We start from the raw sequence: 17,941 nt of genomic DNA on the forward strand, positions 1-17,941 counted from the left end.
CTTATTTATTTTTTTAAATGTAGATGTAACATGGCTCCAGTTACAATGTAGCTTAATTGAAACAGGTAAATAAATACAATCAAGTTAGCTCAAGTTGGAAGAATGCACATATGATGCAGTGGGTAGACTAGGATTCCCCAGCAATAGAGGGGAAACTTTAGGGAAGAGAGCTTAAACATGCTGATGGATGCTAGGGGTGACTGAGTGTACTTGACTTTGGAGATTAATATATTTATAGCTGAAGAGACTGCTTTCAACAACACAAATTATTGCTATGCTGCTACTTCATGGGAGCTCCAGAAACATTTCTTTTTGTCTGCCTTGTTTGTAGGGACGTCCATCGGGAGATGCTTTTATTCAGATGAAATCTGCAGACCGAGCTTTTCTGGCTGCACAGAAGTGTCATAAGAAGACTATGAAGGACAGATATGTTGAAGTCTTTCAATGTTCTGCTGAGGAGATGAACTTTGTATTAATGGGGGGCACTTTAAATCGAAATGGCTTGTCCCCGCCACCATGTAAGTTACCATGTAAGTTTTGCATGGGTCTTGCCAATACTCTACACTATGTGCGGGTAGGTGTTGGAGCTGCTTTCTTGACTGATTCTGGTTCTTGGAAAGGAGTGTCAGATGGGGGTATTAAAATAAGGTCTTTTCATCTTAAATCGTCAGCAGCTTGCAGTCATTATTTTTCCCTTTGGTTGTGAATTACTATGACTGAAGAACTACTTTAAAATTACTCTTGCTTTTCCAGTGGCAAACTTCCCCTCCCCTTCTGAAACTTAACTTAGCCAGGGTGAGCCATGACTCTGAAAACTAATTTGTAAGCCCTGCCTAGAGCTTAAAGAACAGTTTCCCATTTAAACTGACTTGTATTTACATTTTTCATTATGGTGAACATGTCAAGTAAAAGCCCTTCCCCCTTCACTTCCAAAACTTAATTTATGAAATAAGTGGTAATGTTCTCCTTTGGGACTTAGCCACAAGTGTTCTGCCTATTGAACTCCTACTGACTGAAGTCTTCCTTTGCTTTTTGTTGTTTGTACAGAATTGAGATTGCCTGTGTGGGAGTAAAATACACATAGCTTTGGCCTCAGAGAATTGCAGACACCGTATTTAATGTAAAATTATGCTCCTCAGAGTTATTAAGATGAATGTGGACTTTAGACAAGAGTTTGGGGGAAATGCTTTAAGAGCTTAAGGGTGAACTTATTAAGCATACATACCGTATAAAACTGAACCTATGGGAAAAATAATTTTTGCTTCCAAGATCATAAATGGCAAGGTAGTCAAATAGGAGCTTTCTCTCTCTCTATGCAAATGTGTTATTGTTGTTGGTGGCTTTTTAAAGAAGTATCGTCTAAATCCTAGTCAGAGCTGCCAATATGGCAGCAAACTTCTTGGGTGTGGTTCCTTTTGAGTGTGAGTAGACCTTCAGTTAATCCTTAGGAGATCAGTTTTCTAGGTGACTAGCTTCCCCCCCCTCAATGCAAGTATCCTTCTGAGCAGGGATCTACAGTATGTAGTCCTACGTAACAGCTGTTCTAGACAGGGCTTGGAAGCTTCTCCTGAGAGCTCCTAGGACAGGTTCTTCAGCAGAGTCCCAAACTTTCGGAACTCTTAGGTGGCAGTGTTCCCATTTCCAGCCACAAATGCCAGTGATGTATTCCTCAGATAAGCCCTTTCTGCTCTGTCACTGCCCTATCCCACAGTGTGGCGAGATGCTGACTGTCACTTTAAAGTAAGCTTCTATTTTTGTTACGCAGGGTTATCTAAAGCTTTTATACATTCACCTTATGGTACTGGGGTGGGGAAGAAGGAAGAAAAGGAAAAGAGTGGCAAAGGAGGAGGGTGAACTCTCATACATGAGGGTTAAAAAAAAAGTAAATTCACATTTAAGGCCTCACCTTGCTGAAGTGCAATTTTCTTTTTTTTTTTAACGGAGTGTTAACACTTGAAGCTGCAAAGCCATGGCTTTTCCCACTCCTCTGTCTTCAATTAATGAACTGCACTGTTGGGGGGATAGACAGTGTCAGGATGAAAAGGGGAATGTTAGGCAGATCTTAGGCACTGAAGTTTCCTTCTTACAGTGGAGAAGTCTCATACTTCTTGATTGGAGACTTCATTAAAATCTGAGCCTAGACAAGAAAAACTGGCCTCCTCTTCAGAAAGAGACCCTATTCCCAGAGCAACAGGTGGCTTTTTGTGTATTACTGACTTTGCTTTTGACTGGGGGAGGGTGGGCACAACACTTGTAGTCAAGCCCATGTTGGTGGCTCAGATTTATTTTCTGTCATGAGCAAGAGAATGAGAAGCTTGTGAAGGCTCTTTACTTACTGCAGAGTTGTTCGGCTAACGAAGACCATATATATGCTGGAATTTAAAAGGTCCTAATCTATTTTCCATTTGTATCCTTTAGGCCTTTCACCCCCTTCCTACTCCTTTCCAGCTCCTGCTGCAGTTGTGCCAACAGAAGCTGCTCTGTATCAGCCATCTGTGCTCCTGAACCCACGAACGCTCCAGCCCTCCACAGCATACTACCCTGCTGGGGCTCAGCTCTTCATGAACTACACAGCATACTACCCCAGGTAAAGCAGAGGAGAAACCAAGCAGGAACAAAGAAGTCTTTTTGCAGCAAATGCACAAAGCTCACAAAAGAACATTGTCTGCCATGCTTGTGCTACCAAGAACAACTTGTTCAGTATCTTGTTCAGGGAAACAATTTCAGGATATCTAGGGATTTCCCAAGTTTTAGAGTATTTCAGGTAGTGATGACTTTTTTTTTTTTAAAAAACATAACTCACACAGCTACAGTGGGATTTTGTTTTGGTTTTTTTACCTAACATGCCTCTTAAACTTGTTAGTTTGTATTGTTGTGCCCTCAGTGGGAATTGGTGTGTGCAGTACTCCTTTCCATGTCCATAAAGAAGCCATTGGCCCCTTCTTAGAAAGGGTGGATTGGGGTCTGCCCTGACAAATTCTGCTGAAATTCTGCCTCTTTGTTTTTGTAATAGAGTGACTTTTGACCTTTTTGGTGAAAACTCTGTTTACTTATTTATAAAAGTACTGCATTGAAGCATACATGTATTGAATGCATATGTAAAGCATATAGAGGCATATATTCTTCCTGACCTCATAAACACATCTCACGAAGGGCTTTTGGCTGTTCTGGATATACTAGCTATCTTCTACAGAACTAAAACTCTTGATACCACTTATCCTCTGCAGTCATGAGGCCTTGGAAAGAGCCATGTTCCCTGCAAGCCATAAACCATTCCTTGTCTGTCAGGAAACCTGCTAAAGAACTCAAGTATTCTATTAGATTATGACCAGTGCTTTTTATCTCTGGAGAAGGGTCCAAATAGCTGCTTATGAAGTTGTTGAGCAATATGGACTCTCTAGTGCCTGTAAGATACCAAAGGTTTTCTTATTACTTTACACTAACCAATATGTCTGTGAGCTGCCTGGTTTTGTTTTTTTTATTAAAATGTTTCTTCACTCATGAATTAATTTCTATAATGCCTTCATGTCTGTCTTATGGTTATGATAATGTTACCAAACTCAGCTTCTTTAATGTAAGATCAAGAAAAATAAAATTCCAAACTTGCACTGGCAATATAAAACAAGTTTCTTCATAGTTCTATATGTCATGAGAACACAGTAGCAGTAATAGTTTGTAGTGACCTTGAAATGTTGTGCTGCTTAAAGTGATAATAGACTGGCCACTGCAGGCTAAGTGTCAGGCCCTACAGAGATGTCTCACTGAATGGGGTCCCACATGAGTCCCGTCACTGGCTGCTTGGTCTGTGGGCATATATGGTGGTTACAGACTGATCAATCCCAAGTCCCAAAATATCCCTTTTATGTTCTTGTCTAACTGACAGTTGTATCCTATTCTTAGCAAACCATACCTAGGTAGCTTCTGTGCCAATTACAAGTACCTCCCTCTTTAAAAAAAAAAAAAGTAAAATTTTTTGAGTCAACTTGGCTTCTTTCCATTTTGTGAGAGCTGGTGTTTGGATATTGCTTTTCCATCCAGAGTAAATGTTTGATCTGCAGACAAATAGCATATACTCTAATAGAAGTAGTGATCCTTTGTAGCTGGTATTTTGGGTTTTTTTTTTCTAAAAAAAAAAAGTAAGCTTTATTGCTTTCCAGGCAAGTTCTCGTGCTTTGTAAAAGATGCAATAAATAATTGGATCCTTTTCACGTAGCAATCAGAACTTTCTTAAATGGAGTTTTCTGGTTCTGAAATTTAGTTCAAAAAATGTTAAGTATGTGCAGCAGGAAAGAATGGGGTATCCTCTGTACTAAGTGGTGCATTTAAATGCATGTACATGGAAAAGCAATACAGACCTGGTGGCTAATGATCAGACAATGGTTCATAAATCTAACTAGTGAATACTTATGGAAATAAGGAAAGTTTCTTTGACCTGCTGCCAAAAGGTTCTACTGCTTGTGTTTTGCAAGGTCAAGTTGCTTTATAACAGCCAATTCCATTCTCTGTACAGTAATCAACCTAGATTGTGGGGGGGAGGGAGGCATTGCTTTGGTATCTACTAGAAGGTCTTCAGTATCTATTAGAAATCCCTGAAACTCTCAGACTCTTCTTAATGCTCTTCTAGCTTTGGTGATGAAACCTGATGGTGTGAAGAAATGGATGCCTTCTATGCTATTAAAACAGCTTTAGTGAACTCCTAGGGAAAAGGAGGGAGAGCAAGTTATTCGGGATCTGTCAGTCTTTGATATCTCTGTTCAGCTTGTAATTATATCTGGCAACATGTTCTGACAGCAAATCAGTGGTCTCTGTCTCATCCCAGGCTTTTGAGAAAAAGAACAATAGGATTCATGGGAGGGAGGGGTTTCTTTCCTTATCTAATCCTGGATAAATAGGTGTACTAGTTGCTATATGTATGTACATTGAAATGTAGTAATGAATAACTGCACTACTTGGCAACTGCTAACATGTCCTATAGAAACTTCTACCATACACAAACTTGAAAGTTACTGCTATGGGATTTGTAGTTTTAAAATGAAGTTATATCTTACTGTATTTATTCAGTTCTAATGCCACTTTAATCGCTTCTGAGGTTTTAAAGGCACTACTTAAAAGTTTCTGTCAAAATCCATAATTGCAGGACCACATGTAAACTTTGTTCTTTTTTTTTTTTCCCACCAATATTTTGAATAGTGAAGTGGAAAGAGGAGCTTCTTACTCAGTGGGTAGTATGCTGGTGGGACTTGTAGCCAAAAAATTATGTGGAAGCTAAAAACTGATGTGGGTTCAAACAAACTGGATAAACTCAAGGGCAGGAAATTCATTGTGAGTTAGTGAATACACAGAAACCACATCTGGCTCAGGAAGTCCTTGAACTCAAAATAACTGGAAGAGTGTTCTTATGTTCTGTGTCCTATGGTAAACTCTTACGCTATTGAACCAAGGTAGGTAGCTGAACATGTTTGTTTGCATCTTTGAAGTAGTATTTGTCTTGAGATACTGGTACTGCTTGTGAGCATGGGTCTTTTCCAATGTGTTTGTAGTTGTATTTAACTGTGCTAGTCTAATAGCAGCTAAGTTTGGGTTATCTCCCTGTTGTGTCAGTGTATGTACAGCTCTCTCCATTGGAGTGATTTGAATTAAAAGGTCTTTTTATGTGGTAGTCAAAGGCATGATTCTGACACTTGGCTGCACAAGGAAATACAGGGTAATTTGTTAGTGTCCTCATCTGTCTGCTTGTGCCTCTTCCTGCTATGGATTAGGTATGTCTTTTCTCATTATACACTAATCAACTTGTAAAAGTATTTTTTATTATATACATACATATGCAACATACATAAAAAGTGTGTATGTATAAAAACAAAATGACCAAGGTTAGAAAAAAGCCTTACTTGTTCTCCATGATGGATCAGATCCTCCATAAGGGCCATCATATAGACAGCAAGTGAGGCTTTTTTCTAACCTTGGTCATTGCTTAGATCCATATTGAAGCACAATTAAGTTACAACCAGTTTAAACTGGTAAAACTAGGAACAAGTGGGCTGGATTAGGAGTGATATCATTCGGAGCTGCTGCCAGCAGCTTTATTTGCATATCTGTGTGTCTGGCTAACCAGCATCACTTGACAGAACTGGGTTAGGAAACAACCATATGTGTATTTAGCCTGGGAGATCTGTCACAGATGGAGACCAGCAGCAGCCAGAAACAAAACCTCTTCATCAGCTTAGTTGTACTCATAGCATCATAGCAACACTCTGGACCACAGCTCTTAGACTGTAGTACTCTTTTCTTTTTTTTTTTATTTTTATAATAGGTATGTCAGCTTGTATTGCATGAGATCACATCCTCAGTGAATGGGCTCACTGAGCATAAAAGCCTGCTGGTGGCTTTTAGTTGCTGTCCAGCAAATGGAGTTCATGTATTTACATCAAGTGGCAGAATCTGGGACTCTTCGTTACCTACCCTTGCTCATGGCAAGCCGGTCTTCATCACAGATTTGTCAAAATAAACTCAACTCTTTAGTTAATGGCACAAACTTGTCACCAGAATGATTGTTTCTGAGGGGAAGCCTTAATGATTCACTTTTCTAAGTAAAGGTAGTTTGCCAAGGATTAGAACAGCAGGGATGCCTTTAACTACTACTGTATTTCATTGGAGAAGGAGTGCATTAGCAGAGAAGACGAATTGTTGCATGCCTCCATAGGCTGTCATTATCTCTTCACTTGTAGGTTTTAATTAGGAAAACTACCATGGTGTCTGAAAAGCAGCAGAATGGTAATGCTCTGATTAATAGGTATCTGGGTATTGGGATAGTAAAATTATTTAAAGTTAAAAAAAACAAACCACCTTTCTTCAAAGTTGATAAGCCTGTAAAAATGTTGTTGCTGGTAGCAGCGTCCAAGACTTACTCAACCCACCATACAAAATGCCACCACGGATGCTGGTGTAGGTTTTTCTACTTACAGATCCCAGTTCCTTTTGTTCGCTTAATATACTGAATGATTTGATGTTCAGTTAGCAGCTCTAACTGTCACCTCCTGACTTTGCTATCTAGTAAAACATTAGGATTAGTATGAGGGATTAATTGATATTACAACATCGTGCAAGCTAGCTGCAGAGATCAGTTTGAGTATAGTTTTTCCTTTTGCTTATTTACAGCACAGTTCAGTGGTGGGAGAGAAGATCCTCCTGTTGTGCCTCAAGGCATCTGTGTCATCCATGCAGGTAGCTTTTTTTAAACATTCACAGTGATGGCCAGGTGATCTCAGGTTATCCAGGGTGCAAAGATATGTTTCTGGATGCTTCTCTTTACTCAGCAGCAGCCCTCTACAGGGTTGTGTTGAAAGTCCCAACACTACTCAGGGCAGACCATTGCAGTCTTCTGTGGCAGCAAGTGCTTCTGGCTCTGTTCCCATTGCTGCTTGTTGTTGTGCTACCATTAACTTAGGCAGCTGGAAGCTGCTTGTGGTAGGCAGACTTGTTAGGTATGTGTTGAGTGGGCAGCTGGTTATCTGGTTAAATGTGGGGATGGCATCTGTACTACAGGAGCTTTTGGTGTTTCCAGGGGTAGAGTTGGATTGAGCTTGGAATAAGGCTCCTTAGAGCTGAAAACTTGTTTTATTTAAAAAAAAAAAAAGCCTTCCCTGTTGAGAACAGTCTGTGATATTTGTCCATGATAAAACAGCAGTTGTGGGGATCTAAATGTTTCTATTTAATTAACAGATGACCTGATGATTTAGCACTCATACTTCTGCTATTTGTCAAGTTATATGGCCTTTCTTTCTTTAAATATGGATAAACATTCCAGTCTTGGAAAAAAAATTATTCTGGTTATATAAATACTTTTGCTAATAGCATGTCTTGTTAGTTTTTGTGAACAAACTACCATGTTAAAACTTTCAACTTTGGTAATTATACCACAAAATTTACTAGCTTTGCCTCTCTCAAACTTTGTATGAACCACTTCTAAAAAAGCTTAATACTGAAGCTGCATTTCCTCCTGCTTTTGGGCTGCTTTCCAGCAATGAACGATGTAGGCATTATGCCGCAAGCTTGTATATACATGCACATTATTTGAAGAGGGCTTTAAACTAGAGATGCTGGGTAGGAGACCTCGATCCATCCCACTCCTACCAGTTTGATGCCAGGGCCAGCAATAGATGCCCAGAGCCTGGAAAAGGAACACAGGTCAGCAGGAGAGCGCCTGAAGAGCAGCACAAAGGAACTCCAGCCAGTGAGACAGCTTCATCGGGGGCCCAACTTAAATGCCTCTATGCAAACTCACATAGCATGGGGAATAAACAAGAGGAGTTGGAGACGTGCGCACGCCTGCAGGGCTATGACCTTATTGGCATCACGGAGATGTGGTGGGATGGCTCCTATGACTGGAGTGTTGGGGTGGAGGGATACAGGCTCTTTCGGAAGGACAGGCAGGGGGGATGAGGAGGGGGCGTTGCCCTCTATGTCAATGACCAGCTGGAGTGCATGGAGCTCTGCCTGGGGATGGATGAGGAGCCAAGCTAGCCTGGTAGTGGAAACTATATAACATGTGAAAGAGGAAAAAGCTAGCAAGAAGAATCCCACTCTATGGCATGTGATGAAAAAAAACCTGTAGCAAAGTCCCATTTAACAACTCTGTATCTGTCAGTCTGGGGAGATTGTGCTCCAGCTAATACCCATCTAGTTGTGGGCTAAATCCCATCATTTTAATTTAAAAGTAATAAGCATGTATTGTACTAACTAGTCACTATATCTGTCTATTCCTCATTCTGTGCTGACACTGTTTCTAGATCGCACACACAATCAAAATCACAAAGAATAGGAACCAACAAAAATAGAGCTATCACTTCATTCACTGCAGAGTGAAAAGCTCAGGAGTGAAGATACCCAGTACACACTTCACGGCGATTTTAAGAAGAATTTAGTGCGATAATCTGCATGCAACGAATGCATGAGTGAAGCTTTTATACTTGCTTCTTGGTCTTTCTCCAAGGTTCCTTTGCCAGATGGTTCATTTTTAGTCCCTATGTGAACAGCATTCTTTAGCAAATCCCATTTCCCTGCCTTAAAATCATGACTCAGTTCTAATTCTCCACAGCATGTTCTGTGTGTTAGAAACTCCAGAATTCTTTTTTCAATTTCTATTTCATTTTGGGGATGGGGAAAGTGCATGTACTTTTGAAGGTCATGAAATATAAACTGCTATTTTCTACTTAGTCATCTGCAGTTACAGCTCATGTGGCTATGCTGTACCCTCATGTTGACTTTTCAAGACAACGTATTATCTTCCTGATCTTGCCTGTCTCTAGCAGTTGGCATGCTGGAAGGTACTATGTTCCATCTGGAAGGTTAATTAACTGCCTAATAACCTAGAAGCCAATGTGGATCTGAAGGGTGCATAATAAGAAGTGTATTCTCCCATCATCACCATCATCTTTAATCACCAGCCAAGGGAGCAGGAAAATCTTATGAAAGACAACCTGTATTTTCACTTCACTAGGCACCAGAGACTTGTGTCAGCTGAGGAAACTTCCCACTGACTTCAGTGGGATTCACTTCAGTGAATAATGATACTATGTTTTCTGCTCTACATCCTTAAGATCATGCCTTTGAACTCCTCGCATTCCTTGGCAGTCATCATTGCACATCTTCCTTGGGCTGAAGCTACACCAGAGGCAGACTGAAATTGTTTCTCTAAAGCCCACAAATCAGATTAGCAAAATTGTGTCACAATTCACTGTCACAATAGAGAAGCACTTTAAAAAATTTTCTACCTGTTTTCCCTTTATTTCTTTAAACACAAGTTTGAAGTAATAAAAAAATTAGTCATTTTTAGTAAAATTTACCTGTCCTATACCAAAATTTACTATACCTCAGTTCTGTTAGTATCAACAAATACCAAGGCAGAAAACTGATATATTAGAATTATACTATCACATTGGGAATTAATTTTGGTTTTAATTCTCAACTGTATGACAAACTCCTGAAGTAAACGGACAAAGACAGACTGCTCAAGCTTAATAAAAGCTGAATGTTTTCTACCTCTCTGACAGATGACCAATAGGATCCCCATTAGAATGAAACAGATGTGAAAATCACTTCCATTTCTTGCTGAAACTTCTCTCCTTCTTCATTAAATGCAACTGAATAGTCATAAAAATGTAAAGAGAAATGCATTTTTTAAATTTATATAATGCAGTAAAAATTGTTTATATTAAGAGTTATTCTTGTTCAGAGCATATTAATTGATATATTAGTCCAGTCATGTATTTAGTGCTGAATAACTCACCTCTCAAAGGCTGTTACCATATACTGCTAAGGAAAGTTAGTGGTTTTGTACTTAATCATTATGAAACAACTTTTTTCTCCTCTTGGCTAACAGTTGACTAATGTCCTGAAGCACCAGTATTCAGATCTCTTTTAAATAGCATCCATTCTATGTTAATGCAAGAGTTGCTGTAAACATTGTGTCCTTTTTAAAGATAATAATAGCCTATGCTTTTGGTTTCCCTATGAACAAATTACAGAGTTTATGACAATAGAATTCTGCAATTGAAATGTGCATTGTGAATACAGAAGAGAAGCACTTTTAATTCCTTTTTCTCTATTCTCAGTGAATAGTTCCTTTTCTGGGTAAAAATAAGATTATTCCCATAACTTCACATTATTTTGTGTAGTTCTACCACATCTACTTCCTACACCAAGACATCCTTCATTTTTGTCTTTCTTTTTTACAGATTCCCTGTATGTCGTTTTAATCACATATATCAGTATGATCTATCTCTGCAGTCCTTTTTTTTAAATTCAGACTTGACCAGATAGCTGTATTTCAGATAATAGTAATAACAGCAGCTTTTGTACTGATGTTGTTATATTCTAACACTTTATTCAGACTTCCTACTACAGTTTGACTTTTTTCACCTCCAGTGCAACCTGAACAAAAATCCTCACTGAGCTTTTGAAGTTTTGGGCTGTTGGTTTTGTTGTTTTTCTTTTTTGTTCTTTTAGGCTTTTTTTCACTTAAATGGCTACAGTTCATTTATATTCTTGATTTAATAACAGCAACAGTTGATGTTGAAATACACTATTAGTTTGATAGAAAAAAGCAAGACGTCCATAAGGGTAAATTTGGTTTGTGATAGGATGATAAATCCTTGCTGAGTACTTCAGTCTGTTATGGATATTGTTATCTGTTCCTACATAAAGAGTACAAGTTGCAAATCCATAAACAGGGAACCTTATTTGTATGTGGGAGTAAGACATTTCTTTATGGATCTCTTTATGAAACTGAAGGTAATGAGAGTTAATTAAACTAGTCTGTTTGAAATGCAAAAAAAATTAAAAAACAGTCTCTGTTTGGCTGTCTGCCTACTAACTCACATATAGGCCACACACACATCTACTTACTAATTCTAAGTGTTCTGTGATGCTTGAAAAACTTCAGAAGCTCCTTCAAAAAAATCTTATCTGCATTTTTGCATGCTATAATGTCCAGGATACTCGAATTTAAACAAATAGCTAATCTCACAGTATTTCAATTACCAACAGATCCAAAAAGCAATTGCTGTTTGCTTTTTACTTCAATTTAATCTGGAATTGCTCTCGACCTTTACCTACTATTTTGTTTTCTTAGTCTTAATGTGCAAAGTTTGTGTATGTGGAAGGATAAATAATGTAAACTGGAAAGAATGGACTTGAAGACATGGTGGAGTATTTTAAAAGCTATATTCAGATAATAAAATTAGAAGATTGCAATATAAATTCTTCTTAAAAATTCATCTTAAATAACTAAAGTATCTTTGGGAAGGATACATTTTGAGCATTTTTATTCACTGAATAGAAAGAAATGTTAAAATAACGCAATTTGAAACCCATTTTAAATGTTTGAAAAGCAGAAGTATCTGCTACTTATACTAACTTCACGTAATACAAGTTTTTTTCTTTGTTATTATTAATTAAGTTTATAGCAATACTCAGAGTACCCATGAAGTAGGTGCTGGAGATAAAAATGAGATGCAAACGCCATCCTGAAAAAAATTGCTTACAAAAAGATAGACAAAAGGTGGAATGAAAGGTAACATTATTCTTTGGCTGGATATAAGGAGAAGCCTTTTCATGCTGGACAGTCGAACAGTGGCAGAGGTTGCCCAGAGAGGTGGTGGATGCCCCATCCCTGGAACCATTCAAGGTCAGGTTGGACAGGGCTCTGAGCAACCTGATCTAGTTGAAGATGTCCCTGCCCATGGCAGGGGGGTTGGACGAGATGACCTTCAGAGGTCCCTTCCAACCCAAACTATTCTGTGATTATACCCATGACATGAGCCAGCCCAAGGAGTAGTTGAAAATCCCTATTGATCTCTGAAAAAAATCTGATGTTCATCAGATGCTGGGGTGATCTGTCAAATTACCTTGAGGTTTTCTAAAGGCTGCTTGGTGATGTGCACCTTCTGCTTTTTACTGTTACTCCTGCTGGCTTCAGTCAGAGGATCTGGTTTTGGGGTGCTGCAGAGCTCCTCAGGGTCTGCTGGGCTTCCTAGAGCTAGCAAAGGGGGAGGCTACTTTAATCTTGAAACACTAGTGGATGAGTCCAACAAGTTGTTTTTCCCTGTCCATTCCCCTTTCTTTTCTCTCCCATGACTTTCCCTACTAGAGTTCCTCTGTGTAGTATGGTGAGGGATATGTAGTAAGACCAACCTGCAATACAGGACCTGGCTTACAGTCCTGAAATTAATAGAAGCTGTCAGCCAGTAGCCTGATGAAAGGATATCTTCTGTATCTGTTGTCACAGAGCAGAAAATAGTTAATACTTAAGGAAGAAAAAACTTTTTCAGGACTACAGAGAACAAAGTCATAGGAAAAATAGGGGTAGAAAATCTGCAGGGAGGAAACTGAAACCTGTAGATGGTGTCCATGTGTGTATCTGTTCATATGTGCAAATAGCGCTGGGTATGTCTGTGGTTCTCTTGACTGACCTGCAGGATACTTGGCAGAGATCTGAAAACCTGCTTGGTTATGTATGCTGACTGCTCCCAACTCACACCCACTTTTAATATAAACCACAGCTTCCTTCTTGATATTGGTATCTGTTAAGCAAATGTATAATGGAAAAAAAAAAATTAGAAATCAAACAGGAGAGACAGTGATTCTCAATGTTTCTACGTAATATTGTAGTGATGAATGTTTGGGATCCCTTGAGGTGTATAAATACTGTCTGAATGCCAACATCAACACTTAGAACATGTGAAAACTTGTTCTTGCATCCAAAACTTATTTCTGAAATTTAATTGTGTTTTATTTCAAGAGTCTTTGGAGAATACCACAATCTCAGAAATATTGATTGGGGGGAAAAAAAAATCCAATCTGGCTGTCGATTAGATCCAAGAAGAAGGATGAATTCATAAGGAAAGAGGGTTTGCATTGGGAAACGCTTCATATCATGTTCGATTTCATGAACTAGATTGAAATAAAAAGAGTTAAGGTCTTGCACTGCATCATTATCATTAGAAGGGCAACGAGGCTGGTGAGGGGTCTGGAGAACAAGCCTTATGAGGAGCGGCTGAGGGAACTGGGACTGTTTAGCCTGGAGAAAAGGAGGCTGAGGGGAGACCTCATCGCTCTCTGCAACTACCTGAAAGGAGGTTGTAGCGAGGTGGGTGTCGGTCTCTTCTCCCAAGTAACAAGCGACAGGATGAGAGGAAATGGCCTCAAGTTGCGCCAGGGGAGGTTTAGATTGGACATGGGGAAAAATTTCTTTACTGAAAGAGTGGTTAAACATTGGACCAGGCTGCCCAGGGAAGTGGTTGAGTCACCATCCCTGGGGGTATTTAAAAGATGAGTAGATGAGGCACTTAGGGACATGGTTTAGTGGGTGGTGGTGTTGGGTCGACGGTTGGACTCGATGATCCTAGAGGTCTTTTCCAACCTCAATGATTCTATGATTATATAGTTACATGCAACTACTAAAGACGGCTGTAGAAATCCTCTCTGACTCCATGTAAAACATGCAGGTATTTGTTCCTGGGGTTTGTTTATCTAGAGAAGGTAGGCTGGAACAGCTATTTGTCTTGTATCCCTCCCTGGACACTTTTCATTACTAGTGTCCTCTGTCTGCTGCTTTTCCACCTGGAGACGTGACCACTCGAAGATGCTCGTTGCTATTCCTCTAGGAGGTTGTCACCCCTCAGTTTGGGGGAATGCAGAAATGGCTGGGGACAGTCCATATATTATCTTCTATTGGGAATTAGAGCAGGTAGCACCCTTAGCTTAACCTGGTGCTGAAGCTCTCTGTTACCTTTATCTCCAAGGTGGTGTTATAAATTAGCAAGTGCTTGTAGAATCTCAGTGCCAGCAGGGTTAGCCTGAATAGCTGGAGTTTTAAATGGTGATGTCTGACTTCTGCTAAAGCAGATAAGGACCCTGCAAAAACAATAATAATAAAAATAAATAAAGTGGGATGCAGGGGGGAGAAGACTGAAGGGGAAGCACTTTTACTAGAGCTGAGGAGAAAGCACACAGAGGCTCAGCAGCAGGGCCAAATGGCTGGGACGGTGGAAAAGCTGTTCCCTGGGATACCCAGCCAAGGCTCTTGTGGCCCATCACTGCAAGTTCTCGTGGCCCAGTCTCTCAGCAACGGCCAAAGAGGCAGAGGAACTTCAGTTTGACAGCAATGCCTTCCAAAGACAAGGGCTGTAGCCTTGCTTCAAAAAGAAGGCTAGATTGCCCAAGTTGTCAGTCTCGTTGTGGGTCTGTTTTCTGGTGGTTTCGTGTTTGGTTTTTTAACAGCAATGCAAGCTAACTGTTTTGCCTTACTAAATTAGTTTACCTCAGAAATCTGCATCATGGTCTGATTTGGGGGTTGGGCTTCTTCCCCCCCTCCAATAAGAATCAACTCCTCAAAGAAAACTGGAAAAAGGTCTTTTTCCTTGCTCTTCGTATGAGTTTTGGACGTAATGGGGTTGTTTTCATAAGGATTCTAGAAAAATTTAAACTATTCTATAGCTTAAGTTCTCTTATGGTGTTCTGTTTTCTTATCTCAGATGCACAAATTACCCTTTTTTGGTAGTTTCAGGTGTCTGGCCAAAAGGATTAATGTTAATGACACTTTCCACAAAGCTATGCAGTTGCAAGTAGTCTGGGGGGTGCATCTTGTTCAATGAAACAAAGGGTAAAATTTTTTTTAATTACATGTTATACACATATACATGTGTCTAGCAGTAGCTAAAAACTCATATGGATTACCTGACGTTTTAGCAAAAAGAGGATATTTGCTGGAACTGCCAAATCAAAACAAAACGAGGGTCTGTTAACTAGCTACAGTTTTGTGGCAATTTGAATAAGGCTATGGAAGACCTGACAAAGAATATCAAAGCTTCTAACATCTACAGACTATGAGTATTTTGGATGTTAGAGTATTTTTTAATTACTCCTGAGTAAATTATATTAACTATCGTGGCATTAATATTGCTTTAAAGCAAGACAAGCAAGTCCTTTTGTGATGCTAGCCTTTAAACTGTGGCAGTTGCCATTGACCACCAAAGATGCTGTGTCTAAAGAGTCCATGAAATATAAGTAAATAAAAGTAAATACTGCCTTGCTAGCATTGCTGGCAGCTGTGGAGAGCTCCTTCCTCAGTGGTATTTGGCAGATAACTAATGGAGAACACTGACCTGGAGCTTGCATCCAAACCGTAGGTGGGCATACCTGCCATGGATTCATCTCCTTGCTCTTTAGGTATGTTTAAAACTTCGTGGTTGTAGACAGCATATGGTGGCAATAAGCTCCAAAGATGAATGGTGCACTGGGGGGCAAGACTTATTTTCAGCCTCCTTAGTGTCCTAAGTCGATGCCTGGACCTTGTGCTTGAGAAGTTGAGTAGTACATAGGTATAGTGACTGTGGTAGTATTTTTGTTAGAGATTAGTTAAGATTATTAATATTATGGAAAAGGCATGCAGGGAACCATTGGTGGGAAGTGTAGTGTGATAAATTTGTATGAAGATGCTACTCTACAGCATAAAATCTTAACTTCCCATAGCTGTTTTTCTGACAGTAGGCTCAAAACTGATATAAATGATTGCAAGTGTCATCTCTGACATTAGACCATCTTGGCTATCTAGCGAAGCCACCAGTGAAGAATTATTCACAAAGGTACCCAGGAACACAATATTGTGGGGATAAAAAAAGCATTAAAGCAGTTCCTATGGAAAAACAGCTCTCCTTCTAGACGTGGATAGCTGGTCACTGTAGAAGTAGTAGTGTTAGACCTCATTCAATTGCATTTGCTTAGTGAAACTCCTTGAAGACTTTTGTCTGAAGGGAAACCATAAACATCTGTATGTTGTGTCCAGGAATGGCTTTTGTCTGCTGGATTTGCTTGTCGCCTGCTGTGATTGAGCTGTCCCCTTCTATACTGTGCTGTATGAAGATGACCCAGGGCTTTGCAAATAGTGGGAACTGGGGAAAGGGAAGACTGAAAACAGTGGTGAGAACACATGCTTGGAGGCAAATGCACCTACTGGATTTAAAAAGTACAGAGGAACTCAAGAAGATGAGCTTTATTTTAGAGAGATTGAATATAGGCTAACGCTGTAGGACTTGTGGGGAGGGACAACTGCTCCACAATGCATCTTGGGGCAGTGGCTTTTGGGATAAACTTAGTCTTCATGAATATTATTTTAGCTAAGGATTTAAGCACAGATGTAAGAAAGCAAAGGAAAGACCGATAGTCCCCAGCAGAAACTTTCCCATGGTACTTTTATAGCCATGAGTTTGGAGAACAGAAGTGGAGGTGGTCTGGGAAATACCCTTCTAGTGTGGTTTGGGGAGACTATCCTAGGTCTAAGGAATAGTATGAAAATGTTGATGGAAATGGTAGGTGCTTGAAGCCATGCTCAGGAGATCAAGCAAAATGATTGAGGTGGCTTTGAGCAAGAAGTATGGGCTTTTGGAGAGGTTTATTTGCTTTTTTTACTTTCATCTTGAAATTTTATAATATGCAGGAGAAGCCAGTGGCATCCCTCAGTATTAGGACACCTTCAGGGATAAATGGCCTACGCGGATCTACCTAGTAGTGAACTTGTTAACTTTTCCTTTAGAGACTTTGAGAGTACATGTGGCTCTGGCTGTACAGGAGGTGTGTTTGTCTCTGATCTCCAGGGACACTCTCTTGAGACCAGTCAGTTGTGACTGCCAGAGTCTGGAGACAGTCATCTTCAACGAGATATTGTGTGTACCCATGGGTTGCGCTGTTAGGGGAGGCTGATTACCCCAGTGTAGTTTCTGTTGTTGAATTGCTCTTGATGCCATGGTGATGGGAGCATTACAAATGTCTAATTATGTGACCTGTACTTTGATATCTGCGCGGGGCTCTAAGAAAGGTTAAGGTAGCATAGCCAGCCGCTGGCACTCTCTTCTGCACTAGTTTGGCTTCTGATTGCTTCTATCTTAACTTGTGTTTGTAGCGTGCAGCAGAGGATGGACTTGTACACACAAATGATTCGGCCAGGAGAGTGTCCAAAGAATGGACTTGCATTTAAAGGCCCCAGCAGTTAGACTTCCTTAGAGAAGGTAAGGATAACAAATCCCAGGAGATGGATTTGGGGGTATCATAGTGTTTGCTTCAGATAACCACCATACTCAACATAATTTTTCGTTTCCTGCCCTGGGAATATGGCTACTCTTTGCTATGTCCAGAATGTCACATGGCAATATATAAGACTTTGGCTATTAAAGCCATCATTTAAAGGATTTTGACTACTCCAGTCTTGTTATCAGCTGCTGCTTTGCATACTTCCCAGGGCTCCAAATGCATGCTACCTCAAGCTTTAATATCAGTATTGAGAGCCTCCAGAAAGCTCCTCAGAGTCAGTTTTCTCTGAGGAGCAAAGTGCAGAGATGATGTTACTCTCCTAGCAATGCACTAGGATACAGCGTTGGTTAGGCAGAAT

The 17,941-nt window shown here is 39.9% G+C and overlaps 1 protein-coding gene across 2 annotated transcripts in view; it reads left to right on the forward strand.

Moving 5' to 3' along the window:
* Positions 1–17,546, forward strand: part of ESRP1 (epithelial splicing regulatory protein 1) — a 38,039-nt gene extending 20,493 nt beyond the window's left edge. The window contains exons 12-14 of one of the 2 annotated variants that reach the window (XM_019471063.1): positions 332–530; positions 2,419–2,587; positions 17,456–17,546. In XM_019471063.1, coding sequence (XP_019326608.1) covers positions 332–530; positions 2,419–2,587; positions 17,456–17,546 — 459 coding nt within the window. Of the gene's footprint in view, positions 1–331; positions 531–2,418; positions 2,592–17,455 lie in introns of those variants that run through there. The other variant, XM_009275470.1, reaches the window with a different exon arrangement.
* Positions 17,547–17,941: the final 395 nt, after the last annotated feature.

The sequence above is a fragment of the Aptenodytes forsteri genome, unplaced genomic scaffold (assembly GCF_000699145.1).
Source record: "Aptenodytes forsteri isolate BGI_AS27 unplaced genomic scaffold, ASM69914v1 Scaffold208, whole genome shotgun sequence".
In the NCBI taxonomy this organism is placed as follows: domain Eukaryota; kingdom Metazoa; phylum Chordata; class Aves; order Sphenisciformes; family Spheniscidae; genus Aptenodytes; species Aptenodytes forsteri.